The 19,530-nt window shown below is 37.6% G+C and overlaps 1 protein-coding gene across 5 annotated transcripts; it reads left to right on the top strand.

Annotated features, from left to right (window-relative positions):
• Window positions 1–210: 210 nt before the first annotated feature.
• Window positions 211–18,770, top strand: pip5k1ba (phosphatidylinositol-4-phosphate 5-kinase, type I, beta a). 5 transcript variants are annotated; one of them, XM_056737117.1, is made up of 16 exons: window positions 6,039–6,284; window positions 6,377–6,511; window positions 7,142–7,205; window positions 7,806–7,874; window positions 9,158–9,288; window positions 9,514–9,631; window positions 10,741–10,893; window positions 15,013–15,309; window positions 15,395–15,591; window positions 16,586–16,666; window positions 16,746–16,794; window positions 16,879–16,963; window positions 17,061–17,198; window positions 17,405–17,537; window positions 17,702–17,804; window positions 17,951–18,768. In XM_056737117.1, the coding sequence occupies exons 3-16, from the start codon at window positions 7,182–7,184 to the stop codon at window positions 17,951–17,953; spliced, it is 1,581 nt and encodes a 526-aa protein (XP_056593095.1). In that variant the 5' UTR covers window positions 6,039–6,284; window positions 6,377–6,511; window positions 7,142–7,181; the 3' UTR covers window positions 17,954–18,768. The 5 variants fall into 5 exon arrangements, with proteins under 5 accessions (XP_056593092.1, XP_056593094.1, XP_056593093.1 ...); XM_056737114.1 differs by lacking the exon at window positions 6,039–6,284 and adding an exon at window positions 211–340 and having other exon boundaries at window positions 16,746–16,963; window positions 17,951–18,769; XM_056737116.1 differs by having other exon boundaries at window positions 6,031–6,284; window positions 16,746–16,963; window positions 17,702–17,768; window positions 17,951–18,770.
• The last annotated feature ends 760 nt before the right edge of the window (window positions 18,771–19,530 follow it).

The raw sequence follows: 19,530 nt of genomic DNA, 5'->3' as shown, positions 1-19,530 counted from the left end.
CATTATAAATGTTTATCCAAAGCGATATAGGCAAACGCTCAATGCATTTTATTATCAGACTTTACGTGATCTAAAAAAAGAACCCATGTCCTGTGCATTGCAAACAAATGCTTCGCTGAGCGACAGGCACTGTATATAAACACGAAAGTATATCGCGATGTATCAGCAACACTCCGTTGCGTGTCAAATCCATACGAGCGCCAGCGCGTGCGCGGAGACAGTTTGACAGTCAAAAGGAAGCTAAGCTCGACGCACTCTCAAATGACTGAGAAACAAACTGCGACTTTGTGAACTATATTTATTACCTAAAACATCTTTAATTGAGGAAGACAGACTGAAGGTAAGCTCCGTGTACTTTTCTTTCACATTAGCACTTAGTGCTTTGTTGTGTAGGCGAATAACAGTTAATATTTAACATTTAACTTGTACGTTCACGCTCACAGCAGCTAAATTATGGGGGAAAACCTTTCATTATGTAGGACAAAACGTTTAAAACGTTAAATGAAGTAAACTTTATGCTTTTATATATCTGTATTTTTGTGTTTCTTCGTACTGTGCTTTCCTGTAGCTTAGTGTTGAAAGCTTGGCGCTAGCAACGTCAAGGTCGTGGGTTTGATCCCAGTAACTGCACTCAGAAAGAAATGTATAGTATATTGCAACGTAAGTCGCTTTGTACGCTAAATGCGTAAATGTAAATATATTCGTTTCAAACATATTTAGATTTTTTGCTTAATTTATGTGAGTTCAAATACTCTGTTCTGTACTTTATGTATATTTTATTTGTTACACTCCACAGGCATATATAGGCCTATAATAGTTATAATACTCCATGTTTATATTCAAACTTAACTGGTACAAACCTAGTGACTAAACTGGGCTGCCCTTTAAGGAACGTTGGGAAAGTCGTCCAGGGAAATTGACTTCCTTAAAAACCCTTTTTGTTTGGAGACTTATCTACATATATTTTTGCATATTAGATGAGAAATTGAAGTTGCCTTTGTTGTTGTGGTGCTGGTGGTTATAGAGAGGTTTTATCCGATGACCGTATCGGATATGCTGCCATTATGAGTGGTCGACCAATAATGGCTGATATGAGGTTGATATCTAGATAGTAGGACAACTGCTAGTATACATGTTATAAGGACACTTTATAACCTGTTCATTTGCTCCAACCAAGAACAAACTGCTGCAGAAACAGACATACTGTATAGACATGAAAAGTGGATCTGCTTTGGTTAAACCCAAGCAACAGAATTGGAAAGTTTAAAGATGTGGTTCCATTTTATTTCATGCAATCTGACTTCTTTACACTGTTAAACGTGCTGGAGTCTCATGCTAAACATGGTCAACTTGTGAACAAATGTAGTGTTGATCTGTGCGTGTCAAATATTCTTTTGACCTTCTTTCAGTCTGTAGTTTTGTGATCCGCTCCAGTCCCCGCTTAAAAAAAGCTCATTCTCAATACATATTTCAGAATTCTGATTGCTTTGTGAAGCTGTTAATAGTTTTAAAAATGTTTAAATTCAGGCGAGCCAATCTGAAATTTCCGTTGAAATGCGCGATGATGCTCGCCGCATGAGCGCTTTGTCGTGATGGCAAAGTTTCAAAACCACTACAATTTTCTGTGATACCGTTCCTAAGGTTATGTTATGCAATGTTTGATTTTTAGGCTTGATATCTGGGCTGTGACAAAAATAATTTTTTGGAAGAGTATTATAATTTTAAGGCTTTATTTTTACCGGACAAGTTTTTACCATATGTTTTAAGAATGTTGGTTAAAAATAAAATTTGTTTGTGCCCAGTTGAAAAGTTGTTTGTATACACAGACATTTGAAAATAACACATTTTACTGTTGTAATGGCAATACCATGAAACTTTGACACTTTTTGCCAAAGGTTATCATACGGTCAAATCTCATATCTGCCCATGGCTAGCCAGAATAAACAAACCTAAAGACAGAGTCGTAACACACTAAAAATTCTCATCTAATAAAGAGTGATGAGCGATAAAGTAAAGACCTACAATACAGACTATGTGAAGCATTCGTATAGTTTGTATAGTATGATTTTTCAGTCTATGCATAGGTTAACATTTATATATAGTATATTTATAGTCAAAATCTGTCAGTAGGTTAGTTGTGTATAGGTTCATAGTGTTTTACTTCATGGTTGTATGTCTGTGCTGATATAGCACCGTGGTCCTGTGAGCCACATTTCAAACTTGAACTTGAACTTGAACAGACCCCATGAATACCAGTGACCAGTCATATACTGCACTTGTTTCTGCATATATTCATACTACATTGTTATACATGTTGTCTATCTTCCTACTGTATACATATGTTATAGCCAGAAGATAAATAAATAATAAATCTCATTTTGAGAACTTAATCTGATATCTTCAGTAAATTTTCTTAATTTGCCTACATTTTAACTATGGTGAGCAATTAAATTATTTAAAGTATGGTATAAGATATAGAATTATAATGGACTTTTGGCCATTCCTCCACCTCTACTGAACCCCAAGTGATTAGTCATATGTCTGCATTTTGTTGGCAATCGGCACGTACATGTATAATGTAGACAACACGAAGGGATAATGCAAGGATGTACTATCTCTTTTATAAATTTGATCAAACTAAATACTTTTCTAAGATACGAAGTATGCAAAACTATTGTCTAGGTACTCAAGATTAATAAGATATTTGCAGAAACTGCATGTGTTATCCCATCTTTAAGTATTTCAGAAACTGCTTCTCTACTGTTTTTTTCATATGGGGTTCCATTTGTGCCAAAAATGTGTCAACTGCTTTGTGCTTTGTACTATATACGTTTGTCTTTGTCTATGGTCATTGCCTACTTGTTCAGGTATATGTGTAGATGTACATGTTTTTGTGTATGTTGATAATAACAAGGTCTCGTCTTTGAACTCCAAACACATTGTTTTCAATAAGCACACCTGTTTCCCCCGGCGCCATTCGCGACACATAGATTTCTGAAGTGAATATACTCAACACAAACGCATCGCTATTTCTCAAAGTCAAATTAACGTTACACAGTACAATCCCGTCGCTTGTTTACCACCCAAAGACATTCCTTTCTAATAGTGAATGGAAAAACGTGTCACACTGACATTTTATCTACTTTTGATAAGTTGCCACAGGTCCCTGGGGTCTTACTTAAAAATACCTGTACTTACAATGTCTTTATTTGCAGCTTTGCCTGGTTCAGTGTGGATGATTTCCATTGAAAACTAAATAAATCCATTGCTCTCTTGTTGTCACATTCCCGTTTGTCCCTTGCTGTCGGAGCCGGTCCCGTCCGGCTGTCCAGTTTCCCTCGAGCCGATCCCTTCCGGCTATTTATTGCTCTCGGAGCCGGTCCTGTCTGGCCTTCCAGAGCCCCTCCAGCCGGTCCCGTCCGGCCTTCCAGAGGCCTTGCAGTCGGTCCCGTCCAGGCCTCCCCGTATGCGACTAAGCCCAATTTTCTTTTGAGGGGGTGTCATACGGGTGGGATGGCCCGATTGGCCACCCTCTAGTTCTCCCGAGCAGCCTACACCCTCCAGGCCTCCCGATCGGCTGGCACCCCAACGTCCTGGAGACTCGTCTTGTACCCTGCATCCTCGATGAGTCTCCAGGACGCAGTATTGTCACATTCCCGATTGTCCCTTGCTTGTTTTTACCTGTTCCTCGTTATTAGTTGATCCCCAGCACCCGTTGATCCCTCGTTATCTGTTGTATTTAAGTTCTACTCCTGATTGTATTCCTTGTCCAGTATTGTGAATGTTCATGGTGTCGTGTGTTTGCCGCATTTCCTTTTTCGCTATTTAATTAAAGAAACCTGTTTTGTTATCTGCTGGTTCGGAGTGTTCCCTGCACGAACCCGTGACACTTGTCTCCTGTGAGGCTGGGAGCAGTGTTCTGTGTTGGTCTGTGCAGCCAACAACAGAACAGTTTCTAGGCTTTGCTACTTTTGCCATGGTGTTGGAACTTCACACATGGGAAAACAACTATGGCGGTGGCGCAATGGATGGACCGTTCAGAACAAGGGGCGGAAATATTATAATAAGAACGGCTGCTTACATCATTGAGAGAGTGATTTCTTAGGCGCTAGTTTTCTCACAGGCGTGCAGAGATAGGCTCAAATAAAAAGTTAATGATTTGTCTTTTTTCACGTTTCCTGAGTTGGCAGATGCGCAAGAGAACCGATTTTAGCATTTAATCATGAAAAAACACTGTTTTCCATGAAATCACCCCTTTAAGCTTTGCGTGTCACTGCAACAGTGTTTGTGAGTGGATGGAGCAATTTCCCTGTGGTTAAAATGGTTTCATTCATTTCAAAACATTTTAGGGTGTTAGTAAAGTTCTGTCCTGACAACTCTCGAAGGGGTTTAGCATGGTAGTGTAAATGACATGTAATTGTATTTGGTCTTGGTGTAATAGATCTGCTACGCTGCTGCTGTACATTTTGCTACTGCCAATACATCCACAACATGCTGCATTGTGCATGTAAGGAATGCTACATATATAACATATATGAATAAACCCAGTATAGCGTACATGACCACCTAATAGCAGATCTATACTTGTGGAGCTGGGGAAGGAGGAGGCTTTCTGAAGCACGCTGCTGCCTACAACAATCACAAGCCAAGATTCAAATGTTGAGCAGCAAGCTCATTGGCTGCCGATACAGAAGAACCAATCAGCTGCACTGTGTGGTAAAATCATTATGTTCAATTAGTTTAGACTATTGGACTGCGCCATTTAGAGTTTCATGCCAGAACTTTTACTTTTTCTGTCATTTACAGTTTACAGGTTGCTTAATCCTATGAAATAAATAGACATTTATCAAAGCCACCATTAAAACGCCTGCACTCAGCTGAACCCATTTTGCTTCCATTCAGTTTGTATCCTGTTTAAATCTTTAGCATTCAACAAAGTGGTCAATTCTTTTGATCTATCGTGTTTACAGAGGTGATATGAGCTGGTCATGTGATAAGTTTCACGTCATGTGTCATTTACAATGTGTTCACTCCACACCAAATGCAAACACATGCCTCTCCTGACTGATAAAGACCTATTGTTTCAGAGCAGGCTGGGTGTGATGGTGATGTGATATCAACACAAGGCTGCTGTGTATTTTATTGGATTTGAGCAACTTTTAGCAATGCAGATGCCGTTGTCCTGTGATTTGGATTTCAAATATTCTTATTTTTGGCAAACCATTTGATCCCTGACTAGAAACGGGATTAGAACCTTGAGTTACCAAAGAGAACATCCGGCTTTTACTTTGGCTATATGTTTTGTGTGGTCTCATTTATTTGTTGGAAGCTGTCCATTGCATCTGGTTGGTTATATGTGGAGAGAGATTTTCAGATTTGGGATCGGATTTGATATTACTGGTTTGTTTTCCACGAATTGCAGATCAGTTGTGCAATCTGTGGGTCATGGAATTAAGGGGCATGAAAGCTAGTGGGAAAGCCTTGGGCCATGACATATAGCATAAGTACTTGCAGTAATATTATTGCAATAAAATGATTGTGAACAGTTTATCTTGCCCTTAGTGCTTTTTAATTTGTCACTATGAGCGCTTGGATGATGAAAAGTGGTTGTTATGATGGTGGTGTTCTGGGTAGTTACTAGGGTGCAGCTAGTAAAAAAAAAGCATGCAACATTATAATATATTTCACACTGGCTAACACAATGAGCTTTATATTGCGCTATATAGGTTATTGGAAGTTGGAGTTTAAATAAAAAATTGAACCTTAAATTATGTGTGTGGCGCGCTGTGTCGCTGTAGGACTCAGAACAGCGTCCAGAGTCGTAGTGGAGCGCTGCCGTAAGGCGCCGAATGGTTTCTTTTTTCAAACAATTGGGCTGCACTGCACTGCATCTACATCCGATTTGCAACCCCCTTAAGACACTTTTTGTATGTTTATTTTAGAAAAAACTGTCCCAATTATCTTAGATGTAAAATTTAAACAAAGTTGTTCATAAACTCTGCTTATATAATGTTTAGAACTTTGCCCTGCACAGTATAATCACCTGCAGTGCTGACATGGATATGTGACCGACCAAAAAAGCAAAGCAGTGAAAACAATAGCGCCTTAAGCCATATCCGTCTTACCTTTCTGCAGCGTTACGTACTCTGCTGCGATTGTTTGTTTGTTTTGTGGGCAGTGACATGCGAAACCGACCTTCTTAGGAACGATTTCATGACTAACTGTTGCTAGTCCGTCTTCTTTGGTGTTAAAGGTTAAACAGCCTGTCAAGGAAGAGCTTTACAGTAGGAGACTTTCCCAACTATATGGCATTTGTAGTTTGTTACTGTTACTGCTGCTGCTGCTAAGGTATGTGCAATTCATTTGTATTTTTTAGCAGGGACGGCTGTGTCACAAACAGCCAAACATGGGCTCCTGAGTTTCACCGACGTCTACAAGTGCTCTCAACATCCATTAATGCGAGGAAAGTGGACAAATCACAAGCTAAAAATTATTCTCTTGGGGTCTTGAGGTAATGCACCTGCAATTTCTAAAATGTAAAAACCTTTAATATGTATTGCTTTGTTCAAGGTATAATATGAGCCAGGTTTAATATTTATCAACAGCAGTTGTGGTACAAATATAAGACATACAAGCGTGCACTTTATTTGGCTATATATATATTTGGCTTTATTTTTGTTATAGAACTCTGATAAATTCTTCACAAAATCCTTAAAAGTTTGCTATTATTTTAGTTGTAAATAGTATTATTTTCCCAATGTTCTAAGCTTCTGTAGATACACCATAACATGCATTCAACTAGGAACATTTCTTTGGATCAGATGATTTGAGAAATGAGCACAAAGGTTGTATAGATGTCATGCATCACCAAATGGATTTGAATATCTCACAGAGTCTCTATTATAACATTCGCTGTTTTGTATTAAGTAACTTTTGGAGCAACCAATCTTTACTCAGAGCACATCTCAAAATAGCGTGCTTCATGCGTGTATTTATAGCTGCTCTGTAACCTCTATCCTCCCCCTCATAAACATATTCTTTCCTTTTTGTTTACTTTCACTATCACTCCATTTCCTTCACGTCTTCCACATTCAGTATTAGTCCCTCACCAATTATTTGCTATTTTTTTCTACTGTACTAGACGATTGAAGTCATATTGAGCGGGGTATGCAGTGGCTCCAATGAACAAGAGAGCGGTGTACAAGGTAAGGAGAACTGTTCTGGTGTGAAGTAGAGAATACATGATAAAACAGGGGAATCTTTTTATTGTGACTGTAAAACTTATATGTATATATTTCTACAAGAATTCTGTAAATGATACTATATAAGACTAATGTTATATTCCAATGATGACTATTTTTGTGAGACTCACCCATATATAAACAAACAAATAGGTTATTTGCATAAAGTGATGTTATGTAATAAAGAGAAGCATTTGCTTTCTTTGTATGTTAAAAACATTATTATAAAAACAGAACTGCAAACTTCTCTAACTTTTGTGAGATTTTACCTCAAATGCTGTAAACGTTTAATGTCAGGAGGAAACATGACGCTCACATTTCTTCTGAAGTGCTGTACAGTTGCATTTCTTGCATCAGCAGCTTTGATCTACAACAAGAACAGGAACATTGCAGTTCTTCATTTCCTGTCTGATAATGCACAATGCACGCTTCAACAAATGAGGCTATGCTTATAAACACTTTATTCTATTTAGTAGTACTTTTAATAAACTGGTAATTTTTGGGGCCTAGTAATATTAGAACGTAATATTAGATTTTAATCTTATTTTTTACTTTGAATACCAGATGAATTCAACATCGGATGACACTGGAGGTGGAAGACCTCAAAAAACTGCCGGCAAAGACCACAAAAAGGTACAGTACATGAGTTATAAAGCGAATTATAGTTTTATCTGTTGGGAGATGTATCACAGTTAGTTATAAATTGTATTTATTTAATTTCTTAGTGGCTCGACCAGAAAAGTTAGACCCAAGAAACAAGATTTACTACGATTTAAAATATTTAAGAATTCCGCAACTTTAGCTTGGCTAACATGTACAGTTATGTTAGATGTTAGACCTTTTTACACACAGACATTGTCCAGATGTAAAATGTATTTAGGTTTCTATTTCATAATTTTTTAGATCATTTGTGTTTTCAGCATTTCTTTTACATTAATATTCGTGCATTTTGAAAGACCCTTTTGTCCAAAGCGACCTACATTTTGCATAATTACAGTAAATACTCATTTAAATCATGTTTTTACTCTGTATTCTAATTATCACTTTATCCAAATCCTATACTTTTATATATTTTTTATTATATACTATCAATCAAACTGCAGTTTAAATACAGTTAACTAACACAATAAAAAAAACATGATAACACAAAAAACAGGATTTTGATTTTTAAAATCGGAGATTTTATTAATTTGTATCTGTATTACTTTGTATTACTTTATCTGTGGTGTTTGGTGTGGCCTGTTTCTAGGTCTTGGGCCGCTTATAGATTAATTCTGTCCAGCCCAACATGTTTTTCTCTCCCCGAGGCACAATGTAGCATTTGTGCCATGAGCTCTTTTGGGATTAGGTGGGATTTGATTTCTCCACATCCCACTCTGATTTGTCATTCCTGCGGTCTCAAATGGTGTTTTCCCAGTTGCTGTTGCCTAATGATGACCATACTATAACTATATGCCATGTTGTGTACTCTTACTGTACTTAGTTTTCTCAATCATCTCAAAAATGACATTTCTATCTCCAAAATTCTTCCTAATGTCTTTTTTTGTGTACGTAAACAAGTACAGTAAGAGTTTGGGGCCAGTCAACGAAATTGTGCTGACTTAAATGTGTCCCCATATTAAAGTTACCTAGCTAGATGGCATATAAGGTTCATTCGAAATAGCAAAAATGACGTCTCAGAGGTGTAAGTATTTTTATTTTATTTAAAAACTCTTAGAGCAACATCTTCCTGTAAATGTACAATCTAACCACTAAATGTGACTTAACTAAGCCTTTGACTTCCTTGCCTGTGTAGCACTGATGGTAGTAACCTTTATCTCTACACACTGACAGATCCTCTTCCTGTATGTGTCTGTTTTCTCTGACCATGATCAAAGGCCCTTATTTACATTAAATGTGTGAATGTTTGGCTCTAGCCCACAGCAGAAGCCTTGAGAGGGGCCATTCAGCTTGGCATTGGATACACAGTTGGCAATTTAACCTCCAAACCAGACAGAGATGTTCTCATGCAAGACTTTTACGTTGTTGAGAGTGCCTTTCTTCCCAGGTACTTAATATCCATGTAGCACTTTGTTTGAACACTACTTGTGTGAACAGGTCAATAGCTTGTAAAATTTATAATTGCTTAAATAGTAGTTCAGGGAAACATGCTTACCTTTGTAATAGCCTTTTTATCAGGAGCATATGATGCAGAAAAAAGTTAAAAAGGCAGCATGCTAGGTTTTTGGAATAATACTGCAACATTATGGGTTTAAAACATTGTGTTTTTCAGTGAAGGCAGTAATCTGACCCCAGCTCACCACTATCCTGACTTTCGCTTGAAAACATATGCGCCTCTGGCTTTCCGCTACTTTCGGGAGCTCTTCGGAATTAAACCAGATGACTACCTGGTAAGAGAAACTTTTATAATGACATAATGATAAATACACTACATGTCAGATGACTTTTATATTCTCTTCAATAGAATGGAATGATGGCCATTTGTGCCTGAAAAGTCCAGGAAGTTCAGGAAGAATTTTTGTTAAAGGTTACTGTTGAACTAGAATTAGATCATATACCATCTTTTTTTCAAACCTCAGAACCAAAGGGTGCCACCATAGAGATATTTTTTCTATTCATATTGATGGTCATCAAGAAAGTTGTTCAATGGGAGATTATTAAACTATTCGCCTCAATCAAAAATATGTGGTTACAATACTAAAATGCAATTAAGTAACAGTTATTTATTGTTACTAACCCTAAGACCAATATGTATAAAGTAATGTTACAGTCAAATGTATTAAGTGTCCTGTGGATGATGGAGATATAACGAGCCCTGCGTTCCATTCCAAAGTGATCATCCCTATGCCCTACTCCCTTCGAAGAGTAAAGCTCTTGATGTGTAAACGCTAGACAACAAAAATGCAATTGTATTTCTTAATGTGTCCGTTTAAAATTCTCTTGGCAAAAGGAGCAAAAAAACAATGTTATTAGGAGAGATGTTGTGTATGGTGTCCCGTTACTGAAGGGCCTTTCGGAGGGCAATATCAAAGATATTAGTAATAACAAGATGCGCCACTGCCGTTACAATAAATGGTCCATATAAATGGCTCCATATGGCCTCTTTAGCGGAGGAAGTCCCGCCTTACAGTAAAACGAGCCAATCGTTAATCAGTCAAGACCGGCTCTCGTGAGGCGCTTGCCAGCCTGTGCGCAGGTTCAGTAGATGAGGCGACCTTGAAAAGGGTGATTTTTGGTGCAGTTTAAGCGATTTTAGAAATATATGCCTTCCCCCATTCACGTAGATTGGACTGTGGACATGCTATGATGTAAATAGCTGCCCAAATGCGTTGCAAACATGGTCTCCGAGTGGCACGACCTCCGTATACAGACTTTGGCGATATATCCCATTTTGAATGCAACAAAGGTTTCCTGAGATTGACCCACGTGCATCAGTGTTGGTAGATTATCTTCATATTTTGTTTGTTTCTAATATTTATTTTTTCTTTTTGATCCGCAGTACTCTATTTGTAAAGAGCCTCTGATTGAGCTGTCAAACCCTGGAGCAAGTAGTTCTTGGTTTTACTTAACCAGTGATGATGAGTTCATCATAAAAACTGTGCAGCACAAAGAAGCAGAATTTCTACAGAAGTTACTTCCTGGTTACTACATGGTAAACCACACACACAGTTCTTCAACAAGCTGCACTTTATCAACACATGGCAATATTTTACTGCACTCTTACTGTAATACAATTTCTCTCCAGGAAATACAGTCGTTTTTAGAACTACACTATAGATTTAACGGAAAATGTATTTCAACATACATGAATTCTTAATAACAATTGAACATAGGCCTACTCACACATACAGATACAACTACTACAGTTAAAGCACATTTTGTTTATTTATTGCATACAGTAGGTACCACAATAAAATGTTATGCTACTAATGGGAACATATAGTTTCCCTGTGGGACGGTTGCCAAGTGACATGTTCTTATTCTTTACAACTGTGCTTTTTACTTGCTATCTACTATCCCCTTGTTAAGGCTGGCCATTTCCGGGTCTAAATGCTCTATCAAATAACAAACAATAAACCACAGTCGTCGTAACCTTTGTATGTGGGTGGAATAGTATGCACTCACTTTTTAAGACCACTGATTTTCGACCCACTTACTTTTAGCGTTTCTCATTTAGCAAAATGCTCTGTCATTCAAATCCACTTCACTTGAGGAGTGTTTGATAAATCAAGCTCAATTTCGCTTTTTAGCCATAGCCTTGACTATCATGCTTCTGCTTCCCAAATCCATTCTGCCTGGCTCATTTAAAGTGGCACGGTTTCCAAGTCAGGGATTAATGTTAGAAATTCAATGTTAGATCTGTGCAAATTTAAAACAACTTGCACTGACATATCTTAAAATATTTGTTGTCTCAAAATGCACAGAATTAATGTTTTTTGGGAGGCATGTTTATAAAACTACTTAAATGTCGTAATTAAATTAGGGCCTGGTCCTGGTTTAAGGTCATCCCTGTCCAGAAAACCGCCCCTTAAAGGCTGTACAAAATAAACCTTATTCGCACAGGATAGGTATTATCTGGGCACCTCGTGTGATTTAGAAATGACCTCCCCACATCTTTATTTCATGTGGCGCATTCCCACGGGATAAGGGAAGCCTGTGATTTTACTCAAATTTACGTTCTTATTTCCTGGATATGATGGCAAGGCTCTTCACATAGTTTGTATATATATTGTATATGTATATTGTACTTATATATACTGTATAGTTTTATGGTGTACCCCTTATCTTACCATACACTTTATTATTAAACACCTTTCAGCCATTTTTCAAATGTTTTGATAAAGACTAGGTGTTAAAGACCCACTATTTCAACACAGTTTAATTGCCCAATAGGACATTTCCTACACCTTATGCACGACAGGGGGAGCAGTCAAGAATATGAATAGAGGCAAAGATGTCCAAGGTTTCACTAGGTTCGTCAGGTAGGCATCCTCTGTGTTTGGGGGATATATGATCATAGAATACAAAGCATATACTTACATGCAGTGGCGGCGCTAGGGGTGGGCTAAGGGGGTTGAAGCTCCCAATTGTTTTATTATTATGCCGTGTACGAATCACTTAGGGGCCGTTTACATTTTACGTCTTTTGCGTGTCTACCCATGGACAAATGTGAGTGGGTCCTTCTTCTTGGAAAGACGATGCTACTCTCTCAGCAGCTCCTGTGGCAAGTACTGACTACTACTGACAAGTAGTACTGACGCTACATATGAGTGCAAGATCGAATTCACTGTTTGCCGAACTACATTCACACTACATATCAAATCATCCAATCATCATTTATTTTCAACAAAATATTTGAAAATGGCTAAAAGTAGCTAAATGTTTAATGTTTGATAACTGTTTTATCATAGAAAAGTTAAGGCCATTCACATGTTTTTTGTAAAAACACGTGCAAAACACTGGCTGCGTCGTTTTTTTTCTCTTTTTAAAGTAAAACTTTTGACGTGAACTGTAATGTCAGCGCACTTACCACAGGGCTATTAGCGCCAATGTTTTCCCCTCTTTCTGGCGCTTAGTAGTTTGAGCTCCCTGGGGTCTGCTGTTACTATTTGACCGCGATTGATGCACATTAACATTTAAATAACAAACCTGAGGTAAATGACCGATGTCCAGTAATGCGCAACGCGGTCGCGAACAGACAGAGGTGCCCCGTTAAAAGCTTTTGCACATGGGCCCGGACCTGACTTGCTACGCCACTGTATACGAACACATATGTGGAGGTCTCTGGGCTAAGCAGTGGCGTTTCTACATTGAATCACTCCCCGGGCGAGATCCGCTCTGGGTGCCCCCCCATCTACTCCCACCCATCCGAGAGAAAAAAAGCCATGTTTTACCATAACTATATAAGTGTAAGACGAACCTTATATTTCTCAATTGCACAAATCCTTCAACAGAACATTTTAAAAACACAATTCTGCACAAATCAGTATAAGTTATCAGAACTTAAATATACTCTATGTACATAAATGTTGCAACATATGTACATGATGTACATATGTATCATGATGTAACACGACCAGAGAACAACAACATTAAAATATTAAGAATAATATACAAATAAAATATAGAAAAAATATTCTAAATAGCACAAATCCTTCATCACACAAAAGCAAATCTAATTATTACACTATTGCACTAAGAACAGAAAACACAAACTAAAACCTGACCTTTCTGGCCTTCCTTAATGCAAAATCATCAATAATGTCATCATACGAAATCTGCCCCCTATTGAGTTATTGATACTGATGATAGGAAGGCCAGTGAGCTGTTCTTGAGACATGGTTGACCTCAGGTATGACTTGATCAACTTTTGAAAAGCTCCTCTCTGCTTGAGCCACAGTGACTGGCAGAGTAAGTGTAATCCTGAGAGCAGTCCAAAAGTTGGGGTAGATCTCTGATAGATCCTTATCATGCATAAAAGTGATAAAATTCAAGGAGGCTGATGGTTTTTGATGGCTGACCAGTGACAGAGGATTCTCCAAAATACTTTAGAAGTGCCCATGAATTTGCAATTGAAATTGACATCAAAAGACAGTAGGCTACAGTATAACTCTTATGAATTGCAAATTTAAATAAACATGCCCTTACATGCCAAATGTCTGTCATGACTCATTAGACGCTTTATTAATCTAATCTAAGGGAGGAACAATTAGCTCCTTGGTTACTGCCTCAAATTATATTCTTTGTCACGCAACAGAGTTATAGCAAATGTTTGCCTTTGAACACATCCAGACATATGTTAATTTCGTTGGCTAATTACAGGGCCCAACATTAACCCCAATGATGGAAATAAATAATAACTTTACTTGTAACAGTTTTGTTGCAAAGCACAATCTTATGGTGAAATTAGATCTCGTGTTTGTTGAGTTAAGACCGAATTATTGTTGTATAAGCATCATAGCAAGAAGGCTAACAAACGTAAGAGTTAACGTTACCACCCATTAACATTAGCCCTTCATTGATGATGGATAACGTCACCGTAATCATAGAGAGAGAACGTAGTTACATACCTTTATCTTTTGCTCCTTTCTCCGCTTCTACTTTGATTTTTTCTTATATTGGGCACCTGACGGCTTAAACCTTTTTCTCTCCATCGCTTTCATGTTTATCTGGCACTCGACAATCAAGACTAAACCACTTCACCTCCACATAATCGTTTTGGATTAACTTTTTTTATTAGCCATTTCACACACAATGCAGAAAAAAAACGTGGAAAAATAGGCCTGTGCTTTAAAATTATGAATGAAATGTGCGTTATTTAGAAGAAAGTCAAGGTGTGACTGATTTTAGCCCACTAAATGGGCCCCCCTCCTTGTCCGCTCCATTTGGGAGAGGTGAACTGTCCATCAGGGGATCAGCCCCTCCCCTTTACAGTTTTCACACAGCTCTGCTTCTCAGCAAGCAGGGGCGGCGATTTGCCAATTCCCCACACAGACAGTTATATTATACATAATAGAAACCTGCTTTGCAGCGCGGATTATTTTTCTTTTTCAAGTGCTTGTGCCGCCCCCCACGTGTCGTGAAAATTTGGCGCCCCGGGCGGCTGCCCGGTTCGCCCGTGCCTAAAACCGCCACTGGGGCTAAGCCCCAGATATCCACTCACCTAAGAAGCCATCACAGTAAATACATGTAGATTTTGACTCGTGCGTGAAATTCTGAACTCATTGTGTTTTGAAGCGTGATACTGACCTATCCATACTTGTAATTGCAGAATCTGAATCAAAATCCAAGGACACTTCTCCCAAAGTTTTACGGGCTCTACTGCATCCAGTGTGGTGGTGTCAATATCCGTTTAGTGGTGATGAACAATGTCCTGCCCCGGTCTTTAAGAATGCACTACAAATATGACCTTAAAGGCTCCACGTACAAACGCAGAGCATCACGGAAAGAGCGTGCCAAAACCTCTGCAACCTTTAAAGACCTGGACTTCCAGGAGATGTTCGACGGTCTTTATTTTGATGCAGACACATACAACGCTCTTATGAAGACGCTTCAGAGAGATTGCCGGGTTGGTTGAGTTATTAAGTAAAGCGTACAGAAATCTTTGGTTTGAATGTTTTGTGGTCATTATATTTATGCATTATGTTGCACAGGTGCTGGAGAGCTTTAAGATTATGGACTATAGTTTGTTGCTGGGAATCCATGTTCTGGATAGGAAGATGAGGGGGAGAGGAGGCAGAGGCGACAGTAAACGTCAGGGTGGGCAGAAGGTCTTGTACTCCACGGCTTTGGAATCAATTCAAGGAGACGGAAAAGCTGCTGAGGTGCTCACTGACACAGACGATGACTCGTGAGTCTTGGGGGAGTTTGGTTGCTGGAAAAGCAGAAAATAAAGAAGCAATAAAACAAGGGATTTAACAGGAAACATTTAATGACTAGTACTGGCAAATTTATTAAAAGACTTTAAAAACAAGAAGTACAATTATTTATGTACTGTATTAATGAGAAAAGAAGGGGAGAAGACACATGGGAAAGAAAGATAGAATGCAAATAAAACCAAACAGGTTGTTGACAAATGTTTGGACAACATACCCTACACATACCCTACACAAGTACTATGGTGTGACGTAGCAAAATTAAGATAACAAACTTTTAATACTTTATTATTTGATATTATTACATGGCTCATCGGAATGCTTGATTCTGATTGACCAGCAGCGACATTTGCAGGGTAATTTTTTCCAGAAAACAACACTCAAAACGAATAACACACGGTAACCCGGATGCAGCAAATCATTTTCACAGGTGTTTTTGACAAATGATTTGTAAATGTATCTTTTAATAACATATATGACGTTATACTTAAAAATGATTTAACAAAATTGGCTTTTCGTGACATTTGAACGTCGTTTCTTACCTTAAAACCAAAGCTCTGCAATCGGTAAAAATGAGCTTATAAAATAATTCTAATTCTCATTTCATGTCCAGTTTTTTTAGCATGTGGCAAGTAGCCATGTGATAAGTGGGATAATGTACAAGCAGCCATCTGTTATCTCAATATAAGCCCCTGTTCACACTGTCGGGGTCTCATTTCTGTGATAACTAACAACCGGCTGTCTGTAAATTATCCCCCTTTTTTTTGCTATCACACTATATGACAGATTTAGGGTTTATTTGTTATCTATCCAAAACAAGAGGTGAAAGGATCCTTCCACAAGAATTACAAAAACATTTTGCTTTCCATTTAAATTAATTATTTATGAATTAGTAATAAATAAATAGTTGTAATAAATAATTGTTTTGACTGCTTTTAGATTTGTTTAAACATTTGTTGTTGGTTCTAGAATGGGTGGCATCCCTGCTAAACACAAAGATGAGAAGTTACTGATCTTTTTGGGCATCATTGACATTCTGCAGTCGTACAGGTATAAACCACATGCCGATCGAATATAAGAACACTTTAGGTTTGCTGGTTTGTTAAAATCTTTGCATTCTCTAAAACAGATTTATAAAAAAGGTTGAGCACTCTTGGAAGGCTCTGGTGCACGATGGCGTACGTATTTATTCTTACAAAACATTTCTACTCCCCTTTGACATTATTTTGATTTATGCCTCTTTTAAATGTTGTGTGCTACAGGACACAGTATCCGTCCACAGACCTAATTTCTATGCTGACAGATTCCTGAAGTTCATGGGCAGCACCGTATTTAAAAAGATCCATCGTAAGTTTGACGCCTCCTTGTTGTTTATGGTTTTTATTTGATCTCATAAGAACACGTTTTAAATGCTTGATCATCTCTTTTTTTTTCATGGTTTTAGCACTCCGTGGCGCCTCCTCTAGAAGGAAGAAAAACTCTATCCGGCCATGTAGGTCGGCCTCACAGGAAGCTCTGTCAACCTTGAAAGAAGAGAGTTTAGATAGGAAGGCACAAAGTCTTGAAAACCTTGATGATGCAGGTGCTTGTTTTACAAGTTGAATCTTTCGTGTTGCAAATGTATATATATTTTTTTAAGTGGTTTAGTCTGGTTTAAGACGTGATGACTTTATGGCAATCCCATAATGCTTTGTAGCAATCTCAGTGAAATGAAAAGAGTTCATTTAAAACACATATATTTTATTAAAAAAGTATTAAAACTAAAACAAAACTGCCTCTCTTCAACAGATCCGAGCTGCTCTCAGACAACTGGTGTCATTCTAACCACCACCAGCATCCATCCAGCGTTTTCCGTGAACACCATTTCTTCTTCTTCCTCTTTAGATGATAAGTGTGAACAGGAAGCAGACTCAGAGAGCAGGTGTTTGTTCAGCCGACACACCAAAGAATCACTAAGTTGACTAAAGAGACAATACCAAACTTCCATATTTTAGACTTTTCTTCCGCTTTATACAACTACTGATAAATAATTTTAGGCTTAGGCTTCTATTTGACTGGTCAAGAACAATGTGTTGTTTTTCATAGAGATCACAGAGCGTCCACCTCGACTCTTGCTTTGGATGATAGTGCTCTTCCAACCTCAAATTCACAGGCAAGCACACCCGAGTCGGGTCTAGATGTGTACTTGGTCAGTATTAAGTTTTGTTCTTTCCTTTTGTAGTTTCATTTGTAACTACACACCACCAACCACAGAATGTGAAACACTAGTTAACGGCTAATTGTGTCATTGGTCCAGATCATTGTTTTATGCTCATATTGCTTTGTCTTTTGTAGTGATACATCGATTGGAATGGACCATCAAAACCTCTACAAGACTGAGAGGCAGTGGACAGATGAAACATTTTATATCATTATTAAAATCATTTCCTTTAATAATGGCAAGACTTGCCACTTGCTGTCTCACCATAGACTTTTGCACAACCGATTCTTGTAGCTGCTAATACTCATAAGATTATGAAAGAAAAATCTTATGTCTGAAACCGTGGCAACGCCATTGCCACACTATTGTAGTATGTGCACTTTGTACCCACTTGCAAGCACAAGTTTATCATTTAACATTAGTTACAATCCGATTACAGCATAAAGCCTAAATCTAATGTATGCATTTGTTGGTATGATATGTAAAAGGTGTAATACCAGATGTGTCCAGTATAGAAAATATAAGTTATTTAATAATTATTCTTTTATAATTAAAAGTTAATTAATTATTATTAATTAACTTAATAATCATGTCGTATTTTGTGAGCACTCCTAACTTAAATTATTTAAGTGATTACTTTATTCATTTTATTTGATTGTTACAGTACAACGATTAGTGCCAAATATTATAAATGGTGACAAAAATGAACATGAAGTTTGATCATTGATTTTGATACACAATTAAGTCTATGTTATGATCAAGATACCCATTATAATGTTTAGCTTGACTGTGTTAAGATTTATATGGGTTCAACAATGAAGAACTGTAAGGACTTTTTAAAAGCATAATATATTTTGATTAGATACATTTAATATATAACTTAAGTCTGCTACTATGTATAGTGTTTTACAGTTGCTCTTATGCTATTAAAAACTGCATCTTACAAATTGTTCAGAATTGTGTGAAGTCAATCTAAGCATGTATAGAGAAGTTATTATAGGTTTGATCCTTCCAGAAACAGAGGATTGTTAGATTATTTTGCGTAATTAGAAATAGCAGTTTTAGAAGATCTCCAGGATGTTTTTACATATACCAACTGCATTAAACTTTTTCCCTTTGAGTAAATATAGCATCCACTAGGGGGTGCTGTATCAGTATATTTCAGGTTTGGAACGTCAACTCCCAAATTGTAGACTGTAGTAAATTCATAATGAAATACATCTGAATCGCATGAAAACTTGTGTATGTCGTATGTGGTTAACCTGCTATGGCAGAACAATGTAATACAGCTTATTTGTGTATAGACCTACTGTACGTGATCTTTAGGTATCAGAGTTGTACTGTTTGACTTTTAAACATGTGCTATCTATTTAAGTATTCTCAAATACATTATAAATGTATATTGCACCATCTTGTTTTTTTGACACATTCTTTGGAAGTGGGATTAGAATCATATTTCCTCACAACAAAACATGTAGCTATTTTATACTATAGATGATATGTAAGATACAAGTGTAGACCAGCCTAGAGTAGCCACGGAGAGTCCTCAATCCATACTTAAAATAAATAAATGTAATTGTACTACTCGACAATATTAGACCATGTGATCTACAAAGTGCGGACAAATTCCCCACCGTGGTAACGTGGTGACGTTAACCACAGAACCTTCGAACGTGTCCAAAATCATAACTTTATTATTCAACTTCAAAGCAAT

The sequence above is a fragment of the Triplophysa dalaica genome, chromosome 22 (genome assembly GCF_015846415.1).
Source record: "Triplophysa dalaica isolate WHDGS20190420 chromosome 22, ASM1584641v1, whole genome shotgun sequence".
Taxonomy (NCBI): Eukaryota; Metazoa; Chordata; class Actinopteri; order Cypriniformes; family Nemacheilidae; genus Triplophysa; species Triplophysa dalaica.
This window is presented reverse-complemented; position numbering and strand designations above follow the sequence as displayed.

Excerpts from the sequence above, each read along its gene's own strand:
- pip5k1ba (XM_056737114.1), top strand. The coding sequence starts at position 7,182 with ATGAACAAGAGAGCGGTGTACAAG. Across the intron at positions 9,632-10,740 it reads TTAAACCAGATGACTACCTG|TACTCTATTTGTAAAGAGCC; the intron begins GTAAGAGAAACT and ends TTTGATCCGCAG. Across the intron at positions 17,538-17,701 it reads GAAGCAGACTCAGAGAGCAG|AGATCACAGAGCGTCCACCT; the intron begins GTGTTTGTTCAG and ends TGTTTTTCATAG.